The sequence below is a fragment of the Geotrypetes seraphini genome, chromosome 5 (assembly GCF_902459505.1).
Source record: "Geotrypetes seraphini chromosome 5, aGeoSer1.1, whole genome shotgun sequence".
Taxonomy (NCBI): domain Eukaryota; kingdom Metazoa; phylum Chordata; class Amphibia; order Gymnophiona; family Dermophiidae; genus Geotrypetes; species Geotrypetes seraphini.
In genome coordinates, this window is record NC_047088.1 from 216,582,061 (window position 1) to 216,601,997 (window position 19,937).

Sequence of the window (19,937 nt, forward strand, 5' to 3'; positions counted from 1 at the left end):
GGAAATAATTTTAATCATGTCAGATGAAGCCTTAACCTCCTCAAGCATATCTGAGTATTATGGAAGCATATCCAGTGAAGACACCCAGGTACCGATAATTGATATTATTGATGGAACTGGAAAACCTATTGGAATGGTTCTTCTTGAGAACGCAAAACTTGGATCTGAAGACACTTTTGTGCATGAAAATCAAGAAGAAAATAGGAAGATGGCACATGACATTTCAAAATCTGGACGTTCAGTCCAGCTGCCAAATGACATGAAAACAGAAGGTATTGTGACTATGTCATTTCAAAACTGAAGTTTGTTTTTTGACGTAATGTTGGTGACAAAATGCACCACATGGGCTTTTATTTCAAATTTCTGTTGGAAGATGCTATTGAGAATGATGGCATGCTCACATTTAAAATGGATAACAAATAGTGGGCAAGCCTTAGCTTAATCTATAATTTAAACAGTATGTAGAAAATATGAAGGCAGATAGGGATAGTACACCCTGCAGGAGTAATGTAGACTCCCCTTTAGATCTCCAATTTAGCTTCATTTCTTGCATGTTCTTATTTCATGCTTTCTGGAAGTCTGTTACAGTTTTGCTTCCACCACCTCTACATCAGAGGATATATCCACCATCTTACAAAGAAATATCTATTTATTTTATTCTTCCTTTTTTTATTTTTTAGTAAATTTTATTTAAAAAAAACACCCAGGACTAAAAATATGTCACTCCAATAATTTTTTTCATAAACTCAATATATAGATGCTGTCATCAGAAAGCTTATGGCTAATTCATTCACAGATCACACGAGTGTCTATAGTAAGTGTGATCGAATTAAGTACTTTATATATTTATGTACTATTTCTTTGAATCTCTGAAAATAATGCAGTAATCCTTCATAATTTTCCCATAGACTGCTTAAATCGTCCTTGATCCCATTATTTGCTTATTTGTTTATTTAATTTAACTTATTTATATAACTTAACTAGCTGATGGCCCGGCGTTGCACGGGTATTTAATTATAGCAATAACACTGTAAATGGATTCAAATAAAGATACTTTATAGTGGTGAATGAAATTTATTTTTACAGCTTTATAAAAAGTACAATATTCAAATTATAATGTGAAATATTTGACAAAATGAATACAATACAACTAACACAAAACTTGATTAGAAACAACATTTTTAGTTTCACCTCCAGGAGCAAGAACATATAAATTCTTGGGTGAAGAGACCCCCAGAACATAGCACCCCAGGTAGTGAGGGCGTTCAAATCAGTCAAGCCGTTTTTGATGTACTGTGAGAATGGCAGCTGTTTACATTTTTTCCATTGACTTGAATGGGTGAAATCTGATTTTCTGTTTGTAGCTCCGCCCACGTGTGCAGGTGGGCCGCGAGACCCCCAGAACATATCACACCAGGTAGTGAGGGATCTGCATACCAAGGTTTGTTCAAATCGGTCAAGCCGTTTTTGAATTACTGTGAGAATGGCAGCTTTTTACATTTTTTCCATTGACTTGAATGGGTGAAATCTGATTTTCTGTTTGTAGCTCCGCCCACGTGTGCAGGTGGGCCGCGAGACCCCCAGAACATATCACCCCAGGTAGTGAGGGATCTGCATACCAAGTTTCGTTCAAATCGGTCAAGCCGTTTTTGCGTGGTTGCGGCACATACATACATACACACATACATACCTCCGATTTTATATATATAGATTAGTAAAAATGACTTTGCTTAAGCACTTATCTTTCTTTTTCAAGGATTCTGTCATATTGATTTCTATTCATCTCTACTTGTAAATTGTGAAACATTGTAAACATTGTAGAGACAGATATGTCGCAGTTAAATTCACAATGTATATGATGGTTTCACAATTTATCTTTAGAAGAATGAATAGCATTTAAGTCTTTGCAGTATAACATAGATAAAGAGAAACAGAAAAATGAAGGCATATAAAGATCACATGATCTACCTAGTCTGCCCAAACAACAATCTGCTATCCCCTATATTGTTGCTCCAACATCATCTTTGATAGAGAGCACTTTCAATCTCCTCAGCAAACTAAAATCACCCTTTGTTGAGCAAGATTCTACCCTACTCCTTTATCTATACTTCCCACATAGCCAAAAAGTTCTGACTTTCCCAATAGATCATCCAAAACATCCCTTATCAGGGCTGGATTAATCAATAGGCACAGTAGGTACATGCCTAGGGCCTGAAACTGTGAGGGGGGCCCACTGAAGGAGGACAACTCACCTTGCCATTTTTTTAAAAACAGCAACGGCCCCCTCCCGGCATCCATGGTAATGGGCCCCCCCTCCTGGCATCAAAGGCAAAGGGCCACCCCCCCATCGACGGCAATGTGGCTGGCTCTGTTACAGGAAGGTCCCGCGATGACTGCTTCTGCTGGTCCATCCCTCTCCAATGTCACTTACTTGCTCCGGAAGAAGTGACTTTGGAGGGGGATGAACTGCAGACGTAGTCATCGCGGAACCTTCCTGTAACAGATACAGCCACATTGCTGTTGATTGTGGGGGGAGGCCCGTTGCTGTTGTTGCAGGGGAGCACATTGCTGTTGATGCGGTTGGGGCCCATTGCTGTTGATGCAGGGGGGGGGAGTAACAAGTTGCTGTCAGTTGTTCTAATTCTGCTTTTGGGCTGCCTTTTGCAAAGGAGCTCAGAGGGCAGAGCCGACAGCTGCAATGTTTGGAGGGGAAGAGAGAAAGGAGCATGGAAGGGTGGTGGAGGGAGAGAAAGGGGGCAGGGTGGTGGAGGAAGAGAAAGGGGACAGGGTGGTATGGAAGGGTTGTGAGAAGGATGGTATCGAAGGGTAGTGAAGGGAGAGAAAGGGGAAGATGCTGATGGAACTGGTGTGCAAGGAAAGGGAAGAGAAACATAAGGGGGAAGGATACTGGATGGAATTGGGTTGGAGGAAAGAAGGGGGCAGATGCTGATGGAATTGGTATGTAGGGAAAGGGGAGAGAGACATAAGGGGGAAGGATACTGGATGCAATTGGGTTGGAGGGAAAGAAAGGGGCAGATGCTGATGGAAGTGGGGGGAAGGGAGAAGAGAGAGTGAAATGCCAGATCACGGGGATGTGGGAGAGGGAAGGAAAGGAGAGGAAAGAGATGCCAGACCATTAGAGGAAGGAAGGGAAGGAGATGGATGCCACAACAATGGGAGGGGAGGGAGAAAGAAATGGAAGGGAGAGCCAGACAATTTCTGGAAGAGGCAAAGAAAGAAGGCAGATGCCATATGGAAAAGGCAGAGAGATGGCAGACAGTGGATGGCAGGAAGAGAATGATGAGAAGATGAGGAAAGCAGAAACCAGACAACAAAGGTAGAAAAAAATTTCTATTTGTTATATTTATTTATTTTTGCTTTAGGATAAGGTATTATTGTAGTTGTATTGATAATCATTTATAAATAGAAAATGGAAATAAGATGATACTGTTTATTGAACTAATTTTAATACATTTTATACTAATTTAGAGACCATAACTCCTTTCTTCAGGTCAGGACAGGGATACTGTAACAGCAGTATAGTTTACTGATCTGAAGAAAGAGGTTTTAACCTCTGAAAGCTAAGTGAGAAATGTATTAGTTCAATAAAATGAAGGGCGCTAAATTTTCTTCCCGGCATGCCCCATGCCTCCTACCCAAATGCAAAATATAAATCGGTGGGCTTGCCAAAGCCCTGCCAGCTGAAGATCTCTTCCTCTAGGAAGGAAGGGGAGTTTTGCTCAGAGATGTTTGGAGGTTGCATAGAAGAAAAACTGTACACTGGCACTGGTATGGTAATCTTTGTTGTTAGTTTTGAATTTTAAATTAAAAGAAATAAAGTGAATAAATAAAGAAGTAAGTAAGAAAAAGAGTAAATACATGGGGGTGTGGCAGATGGCGGGGCATGGTGGGGTGGGGGCATGGGGGCCCAGTGTACTTGTGTGCCTAGGGGCCCTCGACAAATTAATCCTGCCCTGTCCCTTATATGCTTGATACTTGGATGTCAGAAAAGCAGAGCTTGCCAATAGGGTAGGAGCCCTATTCAAATTGTCCCCCACCTCCCCCACCCCACACACACATAACACTGGGTTTGTAGCAAAGGAGAATTCTTCAAATTGATTTCTAAAATCTCCTCAGGTACAGAAGGTCCGACCAGAGAACAAGGTGCAAAGATTTTCAATTCAGAATCCTTTTCTAGCCTATGCACAGATGGTGGCCGCCTTACATAACCTCAGTTGCCAAGAGAGCCATAAGTGATTTAATATCTTCCTTCCATGCCCAGAAGTTGATGCCCATCATAATCTAATCTAATCTAATCCACGATTTCTGAATCACTCTAATACCATTTAGTTCAAGGCGATTTACATCAAAAAGAAGTCATAATAATTCTATGGGAAAATGCAATTCCTTGGATAAAAAGATATCTTTACAAATCTTTAACAAAAAATACTAACTTTACAATCTATCATATAAAAATGTTTTCAACATTCTTCAAAATTTCCAATAATTAACTTCTGTCCTTATTTGTATAGGTAAATCATTCCAAATAAGAATAGAAGTATATGTAAAAGAAGAATTAAATTGACATTTTAAAATGTATACCTCTGAAAGGGGGAAACTGCAATATAGATGTATTACTCAATCTAATAGATGAATAATGCAAACGTGAAAAGAACAGTGAGACGATTGGAAGCTTCTGCCTGTATAATATGATAAATCAAACAGTTTTAAACTCTATGGGGCAAATTCTATAAACGGCGTCCTGATTGTAGGCAACAATAGGCGTCCTACTGCTGTCTAACCAGCCAATCGGGACACATGTTTTCTTAACCCCCCCCCAAGGGAAGCCACCTACATTGTAAGTGTCTGTCGTGGGTGCAGGGTGGTGCCTAGGGATGCTTAAACTCGCCGAAGGCAAGGACTGGGTGTGGTTTCGCTTAGAAGTTGCCTTAGGCGAGCTTAGGCGTCTCCCTAGGGCTGTGGTAGGCACCTGAAATGTAGACCAGCAGGCATGATGCCCGCTATCTCCTGCTGGAACCCCTGAAACAATCCCTCCTGTCACCACCTCCAAAATAATTCCCAGCAGAAGGGATGCCCACTCCCTTCTGCCAGCCCCCCCAAATACTTGATCCTCCTGAACCCCCCTACCCCCAAAACCCCGACCCCCCCATACTCCATAGTCCACCCAGACTCCCCCAGACCTTAATGAGCAAGGCCAGCTGGAGGGATGCCTACTCCCTTTGGCTGGCAGGCCCGCCTCTTCAGAATGACGGGCCTTCTCTTTCCCGGTGCATCCTGGGATGGACTGGGGAAGGGCCTAAGACTCTGATTGGCCCAGGCACCTAAGGCCCCTCCCATAGGAGGGGCTTTAGGCACCTGGGCCAACAGGAGTCTTAGACCTTCTTCCCAGTGCATTTTGGGATGAACTGGGAGTGGCCTAAGACTCTGATTGGCCAGATCCCTAAGGCCCCTCAGCCCCAGCCTGATAGTTTCCTCCATGGCATCCCGCATCTTTGTACTTCCCTCCTTTTCAACCCTCTCCCCATGGCATCCAGCATTTCTTTCCTCTCCTCCGTCTCCATTGGATCAAGAATTTCTTGCCTTTCCTACTTCCCTCACCCCCCTCTTCAGCATCTTTCTCTTTTCCTTCCTCCCACATCATTTCTAGAATTTCTCTCCTTCCATACCTCCCTCACACCCTTTTCAGCATGTCTCTCCTTCACTCCTCTCCTCATGGTCTCTAGCATCTCTCTCCTTCCTTTCCCCACTTCAATATTTCTCTGCTTTTCCAGCATTTTATCATGAGTTGATTATTTGCTTACTTTATTCCTCCTGGACTGCAACTCTACAATCTTCATAAGAAGAGGCATTACAGGGCTAAGCAGTGCAGGGCCTTGACCATCTTGTGCATGCTCAAGGCCCTGCAGCTTCTGTCCCCCCAGAAACAGGAAATTCAAATGGGAGAAGGAGCTGACAGTCCACGAGCATGCCCAGATGCCCAAGGCCCCACACTGGCTGGCCACACAATGCCTCTTCTTATGCAGATTGTGGAGTTGTAGCCCTGGGGAAGTGAGGTGAGAAGAGAGGCAGGAAAGGAAAATTTTGGGGGGTGCTATGGCACCTATAGCTCCTTAATTCCAATGCCTATGATGGTTTTCACCAACCTATGGTATTGCAGTCCCACAGTTTGCTGACGCCTTTGGCAAATGAATAATGCAAGCGACTTTATTTCATGGACCTGGAAGCACTGGGCAAGCTGCATTATAGTATTTACAGTATATAGTACGGAGTTGCTTTACATGCATTCGTATGTAATGAAAGGCAACCTATATATTGTTGTATTAGGGCACCACAATCAGCATTAGAGCCATTCAACACAAATAAAGGGGCAACGCAGCTTGATAAATACTCCTCTTAGGTTTTCACATCTCTTTTAAACTTAGCAAACTTAATAATCACCTAGGCTGAAATAGTTTTGCAAGATTAGATTCAGTAATAATGAACAAAGAAATGTATATATGCTTATGTAAATGAAAACCACCGTATATAATACCTAAATTATATGCCTTACTAATAATGCTACATGGAATTTTAATCCGTATATTTATACTGTCAATTCTGTCTTACATTTTCTACAGAAAATCAGGTAGAAAATAGCTCTTTTATGGAAGAGAGAAAAGATGACATGACCTCCCAGGAATCAACAATTAATGAAATGGTAGCAGGGAAAGGTAACAAGAAATAAAATACAGCTTACATTAGCAATGTTGAAAAAAACTAAACAATTTAACATGATATGGGGATATAAAATGCTTCTTGATAGTAAATAATATGAACCGATATGAAAGAATGTTAGCAGATCAATCAGGAAAGACCAAAAATGTTAAAGACATTTGGAATCTATTGGATACATTTGTTAAATACCTTAAAGATTAATAATTTACCAGCCAGATTTAATTTATTTTTATTCTAATGCACGTACATTCAGGACAGGGGAGGGAGGGTATGGTTAATTGACTCACGTTTAATGCAAGTATATAAGTGCTATTTATTGAAATTTTGGATGTTTAAATGTTGCGCTTTTTATCTATATATATAAAATCGGATGTATGTATGTATGTGCCGCGATCACGCAAAAACGGCTTGACCGATTTGAACGAAACTTGGTATGCAGATCCCTCACTACCTGGGATGATATGTTCTGGGGGTCTCGCGGCCCACCTGCACACGTGGGCGGAGCTACAAACAGAAAATCTTATTTCACCCATTCATGTCAATGGAAAGGATGTAAAAAGCTGCCATTCTCACAGTAATTCCAACTATAAAACACTTTCTATGACACTATAACCACTAGGGACATTGTTTCTATTCTACCACAGACACCATACATATAGAGTTTGTATGTTCTAACTGTGTTTGTAACTGTTTCCTTCATGCACCCCAGTTCATAATGTTATTACATTACATGAGTACTCACATATGCTGAACTAGGCACACAGGTTCCATTCTGAACCGGGAAAAAACTGCATGGAGTTTCTTTTCAACCTGAGTTTCCACATATTGAGTTGTTTAAATCAATACTGAAACTTTTGGATGCCACTTATTCCAACAGATCTTCTTTTTCAGTTTAAGAGATTGCTAATTCCAGTGAGACTTGCATTCATTCACCACTATAAAGTATCTTTATTTGAATCCATTTACAGTGTTATTGCTATAATTAAATACCCGTGCAACGCCGGGGCATCAGCTAGTATGCTTTATAAAATCAATAAAGAATTTAAAACACACACACACAAAAAAAAACATGATATGGGGATATAAAATGCTTCTTAATAGTAAACAATAAACGGTGCTAATTTAATGAATAATGAAAATGCAATAGGCCTGACTTAACTTGCAGACTAGTGACTCTGTGATCACGTGGGAGTGAGCTGCCTCGAGGGAGGGATACCCAGAGCTTAACTGACCCAAGGAGTTCCAAAGGTCAGGAATAGATGACCGGAAGTGAACAGGCAGATGGCTGTATCAACCTAATTCCTGAAAGGGGGTACTAGTCTATCCAAGAGAGGCTAGGTGGGTGGAGACAGGAATAAACTATCCCAAACTTGCCAAAGTGTTATGTTTTGTTGGAATATGAAGGGGAACTTTATGTTTGCAATGAACTTACTCAACTGAATTGCATCCTCATTTGCGTACAAACTGGAACAGATAAAAAGGAGCCTTTTGAAATAGAAAAAATGACTCCTAGAGATTTGATTCAACACATAAGAGAGAAGACGACTTTCTCTTTTCTGCCTCCTGTGGTGGACTCCAGATGTTTTCACCCTGAGAGAAAGGAGACCCTGTTGTTTGGACCTTTGGAGCAAGAAGGCATAGAAGCGGAGAACTTGGAATAGGAACTCCATGGATAACCCTCAAGGGCAGGAATGCTGGCATTAAGCCTAACCCTTAGCAAGCTCAGACTACAAGACTCAATCTATCCTATCAATAGGCAGTAAAGGAAACCCTCAGCAGGCAGTGGAGACTCAGCCTATACTGTCAGTAGGCAGCACCAGAGCATCACAGAATCATATAAGACAAGAGAGGCATGGCTGACCACAAGATAGTTTTGACTAAAAATTAGCTATGTTGAAGTCCCCCCCCCTGGTCTATAGCAGTGTTTTTCAACCTTTTTACACCTATGGACCAGCAGAAATAAAATAATTATTCTGTGGACCGGCATCGATCCGTGGACTGGCGGTTGAAGAACACTGGGCTAAGTCGTGGGCCAGAACCTGCCCATCTCTACCCAATCTCCACCCCAGACTCCGCCCCCATAACAGTACTAATTGCACCTTGCACGTCCCATGCCTCATCTGGATGCCTTCCCTCTGATGTTGCAACATCAGAGAAAAGGCTTCCGGTTCAGGCGCAGGATGCCCGTAGGAGCCACTGCCTGTGGCTTTGTGCACTGAATCAGTTAGGAAGAGGGAGCTGGCTCGAAGATAACGCCGCATCGATCGGCGGTTGAAAAACACTGCTTTGGGCCTGATGCACTTGCTGGCCCTGTGGACCGGCAGGAAATTTCTGTGGACCGGCACTGGTCCATGGACCGGCGGTTGAAGAACACTGGTCTATAGTATTACAATTTAAGTGCAATTATGAATTGCCTACAGTGTTATTAATGTGTGTGGCACTTTGAGCATGAGTATATTATGTGTGTAAATATTTAGAAGAATGGTATCTATGTACATATATGTACACCCATTTGCATAAATGTTGAAATTCCATCAAAGCGCTATTTTGTAAATACTTGTTTAATTTACATAACATGTACTGTATTTGAAAGGGGGGGGTCAAACCTATGCACTTAACTTATAGAAAACTCTGCAAGTTACTGTATGTGCTTATTTCCAATATTCAGGTGCCATCACACATCAGCTTTATGGCTGGCATGAATACTTGTGCCTAAATTCTAGACCTGTATATCACCTGTCAAGCTAGTATTTTATAAAGGAAAGTAGGTGCCTATATTCCTTTATAGAATAGGCTTCCTACCAGATGGCCTGTTATAGAACTGCCCTGAGATACCGTTAAGAACATTATAACAGTCACACTGGGTCAAGCCAATAGTGCATCTAGCCCAGTTTCCTGTTCCCAGCAGTGGTTAATCCTGGACATAATACCTGGCAGAAACACAAATAGTAGCAAGATTCCATGCTACCGATCCAGGGCACGTAGTGGCTTCCTCCATGTCAGTCTCAATAGCACACTATGGACTTTTTCTCAAGGAACATATCAAACCTTAAACCTAGCTACGCTAACCACTGTAATCACATCACTGTTTGCATGCATGTGCTTAGATACATTTGCATGCACATGTGAATTTTGTTAATGAAATTCCGCTAACACTCCCCTCCCTGACCTCGATATGCCTCCAAACTCTCTGACTTCGCCTACCTTGCCAAGCCACTATATGACCTCTCATAATCAATCTCTGTTTTATCTAAATGTCCTGTCTTTGTTATGCCTTTATATTATATGCCTTATCATTGCCATGTATGTAACATCGCTGTAAATGTACAGTCTCTTCTTTTGTTAACTGCATTGAACTTCCATGGTATTGCGGTATACAAGAATAAAGTTATTATTATTATTATTATTATTCAAACTATGAATTAGCAGCTTGGCAGTAATACTGTTTATGCCTTCTTCCACAGGTTAATTAGTGTGTGTTTACTAATCAGTGCTTGGTCAGGATCAGAGTATTTATTGGAGCTAACAAGAACAACACAGAAGAGATGAAGAGTGAGAGAGGATGAAGTAAAAAAGGAGATAAAGGAAGAAGAAGAAATGGTAGAAACGGCAGAGAGAGACACACACACACACACAGAAGGAAGGCAAACAAGACAATATACCTCAGAGACCTCAATTAATTTTTGCTGCCTGCAGTAGCCTGGCAAGCTTCTCTCTGCTGTGTCCTGCCCTCGTTGACATCACTTCCTGTTTTCTTACAGATGGAATACAGCAGAGGGAAGCCTGTCAGACTGGTGCAGGCAGTGAAAATGAATCGCTGTGGTCACCTCTGTAGCATACCAAGGAGGGGGGTTCAGAGATAGTGGGTGGAAGATGGAGGAGAGAGGGTCAGGATGAGGTGGCGTGGGCTTTGAGTACAATGCCAGTAGTTGGGGAGTAAGGTCAGTGCTTAGCAGACTTCCATGGTCATAGGAAAGACTGCTCAGGATCAAATATGGGTATTTTATATCATATTTGTATCATATGCTAAGGATATGAGCGTTATATATCTCTGTGGGGAGGGGAAGATATCTTAAATTTGAAATCAGAGAGTAGAATGTTAATTTAGTGATATGGCTGGATTGTTGGTTTAATTGTTATCATAATGAATGTGACTATATTGAGGCAATAATAAATTAAACCATTGATCAGACTATTGGCAAGGAGTTGTGATATTGCAGCGCAGAGCTACTTCAATCAACTATGGGGCCCTGGACAAACTTTCATAAATGCCTCCCCATCCAGCAGCACAGCTCCCAGTCCAGCAGCACAGCTTCCTTATCCCCTGCCAAATGAATGATGGAGCCATTATCTTGGCCATGCTGTTGATGGCTTTGCTGGTTCTCCCACTCGGAAGCCCATGTCAGAAAGGGGCAGGACCAGCAGATCTATTAGTGATGTGGTCTATATACAACAGCTTCACACCTTTATACCACCTTTTTTTTCTGGGAAACAATGGGAGTGGTGGGGGTGGAAGAAGAAAGCTGTTGGACCAGAGGAGGGGAGAGAAGAAAGATCCTGGAACAGAGTGCAGAGAAACTCTTTGGGATGGGCCACCCTTGATGAGTGTGAAGGCTAAATGTAAGTTTTTCTCATGTTGCATTCAGGGTTTAAATTTAGCATGGCGGTGAAGTTCTGCTGGCTAATTTGCTTGACAAGTAGAGCCTTCATTTCCATTTTATTTCAAATGAAAGCACAACTCTCCTAGGGGACGTTTTGTAATAAAATAAAAAAGTTTTAACAGCAAAAGATTCTAGATGCAAATAAAAAGAGGGTATTTATTGGATAAACACTGAAAAACATGACTTCCCCTAGTATTCTCTTATCCCTCCCTGAATTCTCTTATATCCTACACTCAGTTCTTGTCCTTTTATTTGTGCTAAGTGACACAAACATATATATTCCACCAGAAAAGGTGTCCAGTGATAGGACTGGTAGCACAAAAACACTGATACTGACTTTATATACCTTCAGAAATACCTTAAGGGGCTCCTAATCGAAACGGAAATATGTCTAAAATCCCATCTAAATCGGCACTTGGATGATTAATAAGCAGGCGGGATTAACCAATAGGCTCAGTAGGCACGTGCCTAGGGCCCGAAATAGTCAGGGGGGCCCGCTGAAGGACAACTTACCATGCCATTTTTTTTTTTCAGATGGCAACGGGCTCCCTCCTCTTCTCTCCCTCCACGTCAATGGGCCCCCACCCGATGACGACAACAACATCGTCCCCCCCCCAGGCATCAACAGATGGCAATGCAGCCAACCACCGGCATCAATGGCAACACGGCCAACACAGCTCCAAGAAGGTCCCGCGATGACTGCGTCTGCCGGTCCATCCCCCTCAGACGTCACTTACTTCTTCCGGCAGATGCATTCATCGCGAGATCTGCATGAAGTTAAGCCAGCTGCCTTAACGTTGATGTCGGGGGGAGACTGCGTTGCTGTCCATTGATGCCAGTGGGGCGGTGATGTCATCGTCGATGCCGGGTGGGGGCCCGTTGCTATAGGGGGGCTCGTTTCCATTGCTGGGGTGCGTTTCTGTTGCTGTGTGGAAAAGGTGGTGAAGGGAGAGAAAGAGGGCTAATGTTGATGGAATTGGTGTGCAGGGAAAGGGGGAAGGATAATGGATGATTTAGGTTAGGGAAATTTGTTCAGAGATGTTTGGGGGTTGCATAGAAGAAAAACTGTGCACTGGTATGCTAAAAAAAAAGAAATATAAGTGGAAATAAAGAAGTAAATAAGAAAACAGATAAATGGGGCGTGGTGTAGGCGGGGCATGGGCAGGGTGTGGGCAGGGAAGGCCCGGGGGGGGGGGGGGGCAGTGTACTTATGTACCTAGGGGCCCTCAAAGAATTAATCATGCCCTGTTAATAAGACAAGTCGTCCAAGTGCCGATAACCGAAATGGGTTTTAGACGTCTTTAAAAACAGCTTAGGCCTCTTCAGTGCTGCTGTACGCCCAGAGCTGAGAGGGGCATTTTAGGAGACGTGGTCAGGGCAGGATTTGGGCGGGACGTGGACTGACCTAGACTTAGTTGTACTGCAAGTATAACTGAAAATTTAACGAGGCTGCCTGGATGGAACTTGTACGTTGTGACTTAGGCGATATAAAACCAGGTCTAAGTGCCCAGAAGGTATCCAAAGTGACCAGATAACCACTGCAGACACAAAGTACAGACCCCCCCTCACGCTCCCCCTAGTGATCACTGACCCCCCCAACATCATAAAAATTGATTAAAAACGTACATACCTGCCTCCAGAACATCAGCACCTGGCATAGGAAAGCCTAGTAGAGCAGCACACAGGTGGCTTAAATAGTTTAGGGAAGTGGTTGGCAAACCATGGCTCGCGAACCGCACATGGTTCTTTAGCCACTTGAGTGCGGCTCTGCTAGAGAATGCGGCTTGTGCGGCCCAGCTTCTCCTTCCCTCCCTCCTTTCTGTGTCTCCCTCTGGCAGGTAGTTTTCTGGCCAGCTCCCTAAAACTCATCCAAAATGGCTCCCTTGCTGCAGTTGTCCGTGGGTGGTGTCGGCTCCTTGCGGCCGTGTCAGAAGTGTTCCATCTGACGTCACAACATCAGAGAGAAGGATTCCGAATCAGCCACGAATCACGCGCGAGGAGCCGACACCGCCCACAGACGATTGCAGCAAGGGAGCCAGCTATTTTGGATGAGTTAGATTCTAACCAAGACGACCAAGGCTTAAAGATCTTTTGACTGAGTAGTAAGTAGGAAAAATAATTTCCATGTGAGATGTTTTGGCAATTAGGGCTCCATCAGCACTAAGGATGGCTTTATGAGAGTAGATATAATGGTTTTGGCCTTGCATGGAACACCAGAAAGAGAAAGGGAGAAACAGTAGACCTGGGAGAGGGAGGCAGGCAGGGGGAGAGATGGGGTGGGAGGCAGTTGGGAAGAGAAAGGGAGAGAAGTTGGATCTGGGGATGGAAGGGAGGTATGGAGAAATTTTAGGCCTGTAGCCATTTCATTGTTCAGCCTCAAGGGGGGAAGGGAAGAAGAAAAACAGAAAAGAGAGGAAGCAAAATGTTGGACCATAGGGATATAGGAGGATAGATGGACCCATGGGAGGGCAGGAGGGAAGAAAGCTGGGATAAGAAAGGAGATAGAAAGAAAGGGACAGGGAGTTATAGCCTGACCAGTGGAGAGAGGGAGGGGGATTCTGAAAGTGGTGAGCCATGTGGTTGAGGAGATGAGTGAGATAGCAGTGAGTACAGTGGCAGAAATGTGGTAATGGGGAGTAGATAGCAGGAAATGGTCTAATGCCTGGCAACTAAAATTCAATGCAAAGAAATGCAGAGTAATGCATTTGGGGATTAATAATCGGAAGGAACCGTATATGCTGGGAGGTGAGAAGCTGATATGCACGGATGGGGAGAGGGACCTTGGGGTGATAGTGTCCGAAGATCTAAAGGTGAAAAAACAGTGTGACAAGGCAGTGGCTGCTGCCAAAAGGATGCTGGGCTATATAAAGAGAGGCGTAGTCAGTAGAAGGAAGAAGGTGTTGATGCCCCTGTACAGGTCATTAGTAAGGCCCCACTTGGAGTATTGTGTTCAGTTTTGGAGACCGTATCTGGCGAAGGACGTAAGAAGACTTGAGGCGGTCCAGAGGAGGGCGACGAAAATGATAGGAGGCGTGCGCCAGAAGACGTATGAGGAGAGACTGGAAGCCCTGAATATGTATACCCTAGAGGAAAGGAGAGACAGGGGAGATATGATTCAGACGTTCAAATACTTGAAGGGTATTAACGTAGAACAAAATCTTTTCCAGAGAAAGGAAAATGGTAAAACCAGAGAACATAATTTGAGGTTGAGGGGTGGTAGATTCAGGGGCAATGTTTGGAAATTCTACTTTACGGAGAGGGTAGTGGATGCCTGGAATGCGCTCCCGAGAGAGGTGGTGGAGAGTAAAACTGTGACTGAGTTCAAAGAAGCGTGGGATGAACACAGAGGATTTAGAATCAGAAAATAATATTAAATATTGAACTAAGGCCAGTACTGGGCAGACTTGCACGGTCTGTGTCTGTATATGGCCGTTTGGTCGAGGATGGGCTGGGGAGGGCTTCAATGGCTGGGAGGGTGTAGATGGGCTGGAGTAAGTCTGAACAGAGATTTCGGCAGTTGGAACCCAAGCACAGTACCAGGTAAAGCTTTGGATTCTTGCCCAGAAATAGCTAAGAAGAAAAAATTAAAAAATTTAAATTGAATCAGGTTGGGCAGACTGGATGGACCATTTGGGTCTTTATCTGCCATCATCTACTATGTTACTATGTTAATAGACACTAGAAAATGACATGGGATTATTTCCTGCGGTTATCCGCGGCGGACGGGGACGGTGATGAATTTTGTCACTATGTCATTCTTTATTAGAGATGTTTAAATACCTATGTAGCATTAATATGCATGAGGTGAATCTCTTTCAATTGAAAGGCAACTCCAGAGTGAGAGAACATGGAATGAAGTTAAGAGGTGATAAGCTCAGGAGTAATCTAAAGAAATAGTTTTTTACAGAAAGGGTGGTAGATGCGTGGAATAGTCTCCTGGTAGAAGTGGTGGAGGCAAAGCATGGGGTAGGCATGTTGAATCTCATATGGAGAGGTGATAGTGGATACTGCAGATGGGCAGACTGGATAGGCTATTTGGCCTTTATGTGCAGTCATGTTTCTAATTGACCACACCATTGAAGTTAATTGATATATATATATATTTTTTAACCAATTAAGAGTTCCGTGCAAAACTCAGAGTGGCACCTAGTGATGCCTGATTTGAGACGCCCTCCAACGCCTATAAACTACGTAAAAAATAGGCATGGTTAGGGGCGGAGAATAGTCATGGCTGACTTGGCATCGCTAGGCATCTGAATTAGGCGCCAGCAAATTGTGCCTGGTAAAACCTGGCCTAATATATCATTGACTACCTCTACAGCACCTAGAGAGACTTAAGTCCGCTTAGGCACCGTTAGGCGTGATTCTATAAGCAGCATCTAGCAGTTGATTGACAACCACGTGGAGCAGCATTGACAATGTAGGCGTGTTTAGGTGACGTTTATAGAACCTGGCATTAAGTGCTCCCATATTAAGTCTGCATTATTCAGTTAGAGCCTACTATTCAGAATGTGCTAGCTGAATAATGCTTGCACCCCCTATTTCCTGCCCATGACAATAAGTATTTAATTTAAAAAAAACATGTGATTAATGCACACAAAAGGGGAAATTACCCAAAATGCTTATCACATTTTTTCAATAAGCATTTCCTCATGTGTTAGGTTTTAACACCCTTTAGTAAAAAGGCCCCTTAATTAGCTGGAAATTACAACCCTAAATTTATTCGTTAGCAATTTCAAATATTAAAGATAGTACGTCACTACACTTTCAATTGGAGAAAATGGAAAATTTAATGAGCGCTAGGAACTTTAGGTTCTTGAGTTTTCCTATCTCCCATTATTTAGCACCACTGGAGCTCCTGAAAATGTATGAGTGATGTTCTTCAATACTTTCAAGTAGATAGTTTTTCTCCTGAGAATGCTTATTACATTTCTAGGAGCTCCAGATGTGTAACTGAAAAGGGGAGAATAGATCATTTAGTTTCTCATGATAGTTTAAATATTTCTCAATTTCTGGAATCATCTAAAAATTATATAGCTAGACAAGTTACTTTATTGGTTACTTTTCAGACAGAATTGGAAAAGCAAACTATTTTAAAATTATACTTTGCAATGAGGTAGGCTTTGTTCTGTGACCAGCAATTAACAGTTTTTCCAGATGTGGCCAGACAGACACAATTTCGCAGGAGGCACTTCCTACAGCTGAAGTCAAGGCTTTAGCTGTGGGGGCTACATATATTCTTAAATTTCCTTGTAAATGTCTGGTTTCCTTTAGAATCCATCCCAATTGGAGATATTTCTTAAAGATAAACCGGTACTTCAAACAGTTTCAGAAACTAACAATTATGGTTGATGATAACAGTGACTATTTCTCTATTTTTTATTTTGCTTGTCTGTAGGTATATGTGAATATGTTTACTTAATATAATATTTCTTAACCCATTAAGGAACAAGACAGTCCTCATAATGTGGCCTAAAATTAATGGGTTACTTATGTTTTTATATTTTCCTTGTTTTTGATATCGCTTTTCTTGATTCTTTTGTTATGTTATGTAACAAATAGATTAAAAAAAAGAAAAAGAGAACCCTAAATTTATACTTTCTAAACATCTGGGAATAGAATTCCTAAGAATAATGCATGTACTGTATATACTCAAATATAAGTTGATCCTAGTGTAAGACGAGGTACCCTTTTCTCCCCCAAAAAGGAGGAAAAAAGGTTGATTTGAATATAAGACGGGGGGGGGTGGGGATAGTTGATATCCATGTGCCCTGCCAGGATCTGTGCCCTGTCCCCAATCCCTTCCTCCCTCCCCTGCCAGGCTCTACACCCAGCCCCCCCTCCCTTCCTGTCAGGCTCTGCATCCAGCCTCCCTCCCTGCCCTGTACTCTGTCCCCCCTCTAACCCGATGTCTTTCAGGCCTCCATCGGGCCTGTTGTATGACCTGGTGGGCCGGAACAGGAGGGATCTCTTCTGTCTCCTGTCCCAGCTGACTGTCAATTTTTTTTTTACCTCCCTCTCACCTCCCCCCACATACTTTTTTGAATACCTGGTGGTCCAGCTGTGTACTGGGAAAGATCAAGCTTTCCTCACTCCTGCCCAGCACTGAACTGCTTACTGAATGGCTGACGCGTGTTTTTATGAGTTGCGTGAGAACTCGAGGCAGTCATTCAGTGAGTGGCTCAGCACTGGGCAGGAGGAAAGCTTGCTAATGCCCGGTATACTGCTGGGCCACAGGAACTCAAGGCGGCCATTCACGGAGGGGATCAGCACGGGGCAGAAGCACAGAAAGCTCGCTCCTGCCCAGTGCACCGCTGGACCACCAGGGATTCATAAAGGTATGCGGGGGGAGACGTGAGGGAGGTTAAAAAAATTGGCAGAGTTGGCTGGAACAGAAAACGGGAGGGATCTCTCCTGTCTCCGTTCACCCACCAGGCCATACGGTGGAGGCCATACGGTGGAGGCCTGTAAGAAGCCAGGGAGAGGGATGGGTGGGTGACGACCAAATATAAGCATTGCAATCTCAATGGAAAAAGCTTTTTACAATCCAGCACTACACTCGTTCGGGCACTTGTTTTTTCCTTTAATGCTGTTTGCTGCAAAACCTTATCTATCACGGACCCCTGAGGAAGGTTTGTTGTCCGAAACACGGACTGTATCGGGTCCCTCGGTTGGTAATAAGGTTGTATATACCATTAGAGTTTGAAATAAACAGTGCCTGCATCTTGTACATAGTCTGCGGTTGTTTTTGGTTTTTAGGATATCCATAATGAATATGCATGAAATTGATTTGCATATAGTGCCTTCGTTATATGCAAATCTTTTTCATGCATAATTATTGTGGATATCCTGAAAACCTGACTGGCAAGGGAGTACTCCAGGACAGACATGGGAAACACTGGATTAGCAGACTGAATAGAAACATAGTGACATGATGGCAGATAAAGGCCATATGGACCATCCAGTCTGCCTTTCCACTGTATCTGCTATCTCCTTCTATTAACTGGTTAAGTGCCGGTTCTTCTCAATCTGTACCCACCATCTGTCCTGGCATTAACCAGACAGTATTGTGCACTCAGAGCTGATATTCAGTGGCACTGCTGATTAAGTGCCACTGGCTATCAGCAGCCTGCTCAATGTAATTAGAATGAGAAACAACACATAAATTAAACACCAATGTCTGGTGGTTTAACAAATTCCATTAAAACACTGATTGCTTTCTTGTTGCAGGAGCACCTGACATGGCAATACCAGTTGAAAGCAATGAAAATGAAATAACTTGCCAGGACCAGATGGCAGCTGAAAGACCTGATGACTCATTAAGAGATGAAACTGATGACTCATTAAGAGATGAAACTGATGACTCATTAAGAGATGAAACTGATGACTCATTAAGGGAGATCAAAGAAGGGGAAGAACTAGTTGATTCTGGAGAGAAAGCCAGAGCTGAATTACAAACCGTGAAAATATTGGAGGAACTAGAGATGAAAACGGTTGACCAGACTATGCAGTTGATAAAAGACCATGGAAAAAATGGAAAGGAGCTCTGTTCAAGCACTCAAGAAAATAGCCCCGCTCGTTCATCTTTTGTCAGTTCTAGTGCAAAGGTACTGCAAGGCTCAGGGAACAACCCTGATATCGGCAGACACAGTTATTCTAGATATGACACGGTATCATATCGAAAAATCAGAAAAGGAAACACCAAACAACGAGTAGATGAATTTGAGTCCATGAACTTATAAACTGACCTTGCTTGCGTATGTTCCCTCAGTCTAGACTTCCTGGTTGGGCGGTACTAACTTATGCACAATTTAGAATGATGGCACAACCATCCGAATCCTTGCTTTCTGTAGCCGAGGTGGTTGATATTCAGGAAACGTCACAGTGAACATTTTGACCATATTGTTTCACTTTGAAGTTCTCTGATGTTGCAGCAAACGATAGCAGGTGCCATTGCATGCAAATTTGTAATGCAAGATATAATTTTAATCTCTATAGTCTGTCTTGAAATCATGAGGAGGTGTCGTCTCCCCCCCCTGCTGAGAAGAAAATCAAAGTTTGCTAACATGATTTGATTTAAAATAATCCTGATTGCTTACTTTATTACAAAATGAAGGAACCATAGAAGATGACTAAGTCAATCATGATGTAGTAAATGTATCTATGATGGATACAATAAGTCATTGTTATTGTTTGGTTTAACAGTTAAGAAAAATGGGCAATTAGTTGAAAACCATAATAATCTGTACTTTGGATTCTTTAGTGACGCGTTTGTTTTTAAAGATGTGTTGTCACAATAATTTTTGCTTGGTGAATCATTTTGCAAGGTTTGGGGTATTTTTCTTTTCCTGCAAGACCTTGCATCTTTTAATTTCTAAATATTCTGTTTGTCCAAAACCTGGCAAAGGTTTTAAAACGGTTAAAAACCAAAAGTCTATACTACTAGTTTGTCTTTTGTTTATTACAGTTCTTCTTATGCTGCTCTCAATAAAAAGCTATTACAACTTGCAAATAATGCTGCTTCCATTTCAAGTTTGTATT

General features: G+C 42.6%; 1 protein-coding gene across 1 annotated transcript; it reads left to right on the top strand.

Annotated features, from left to right (window-relative positions):
* The first annotated feature begins 16 nt into the window (after positions 1-16).
* ERMN (ermin) lies at positions 17-19,138 on the top strand. The gene is made up of 3 exons (XM_033944128.1): positions 17-272; positions 6,639-6,731; positions 18,627-19,138. Exons 1-3 carry the CDS (start codon positions 17-19, stop codon positions 19,136-19,138), a joined length of 861 nt encoding a protein of 286 aa, XP_033800019.1.
* Positions 19,139-19,937: the final 799 nt, after the last annotated feature.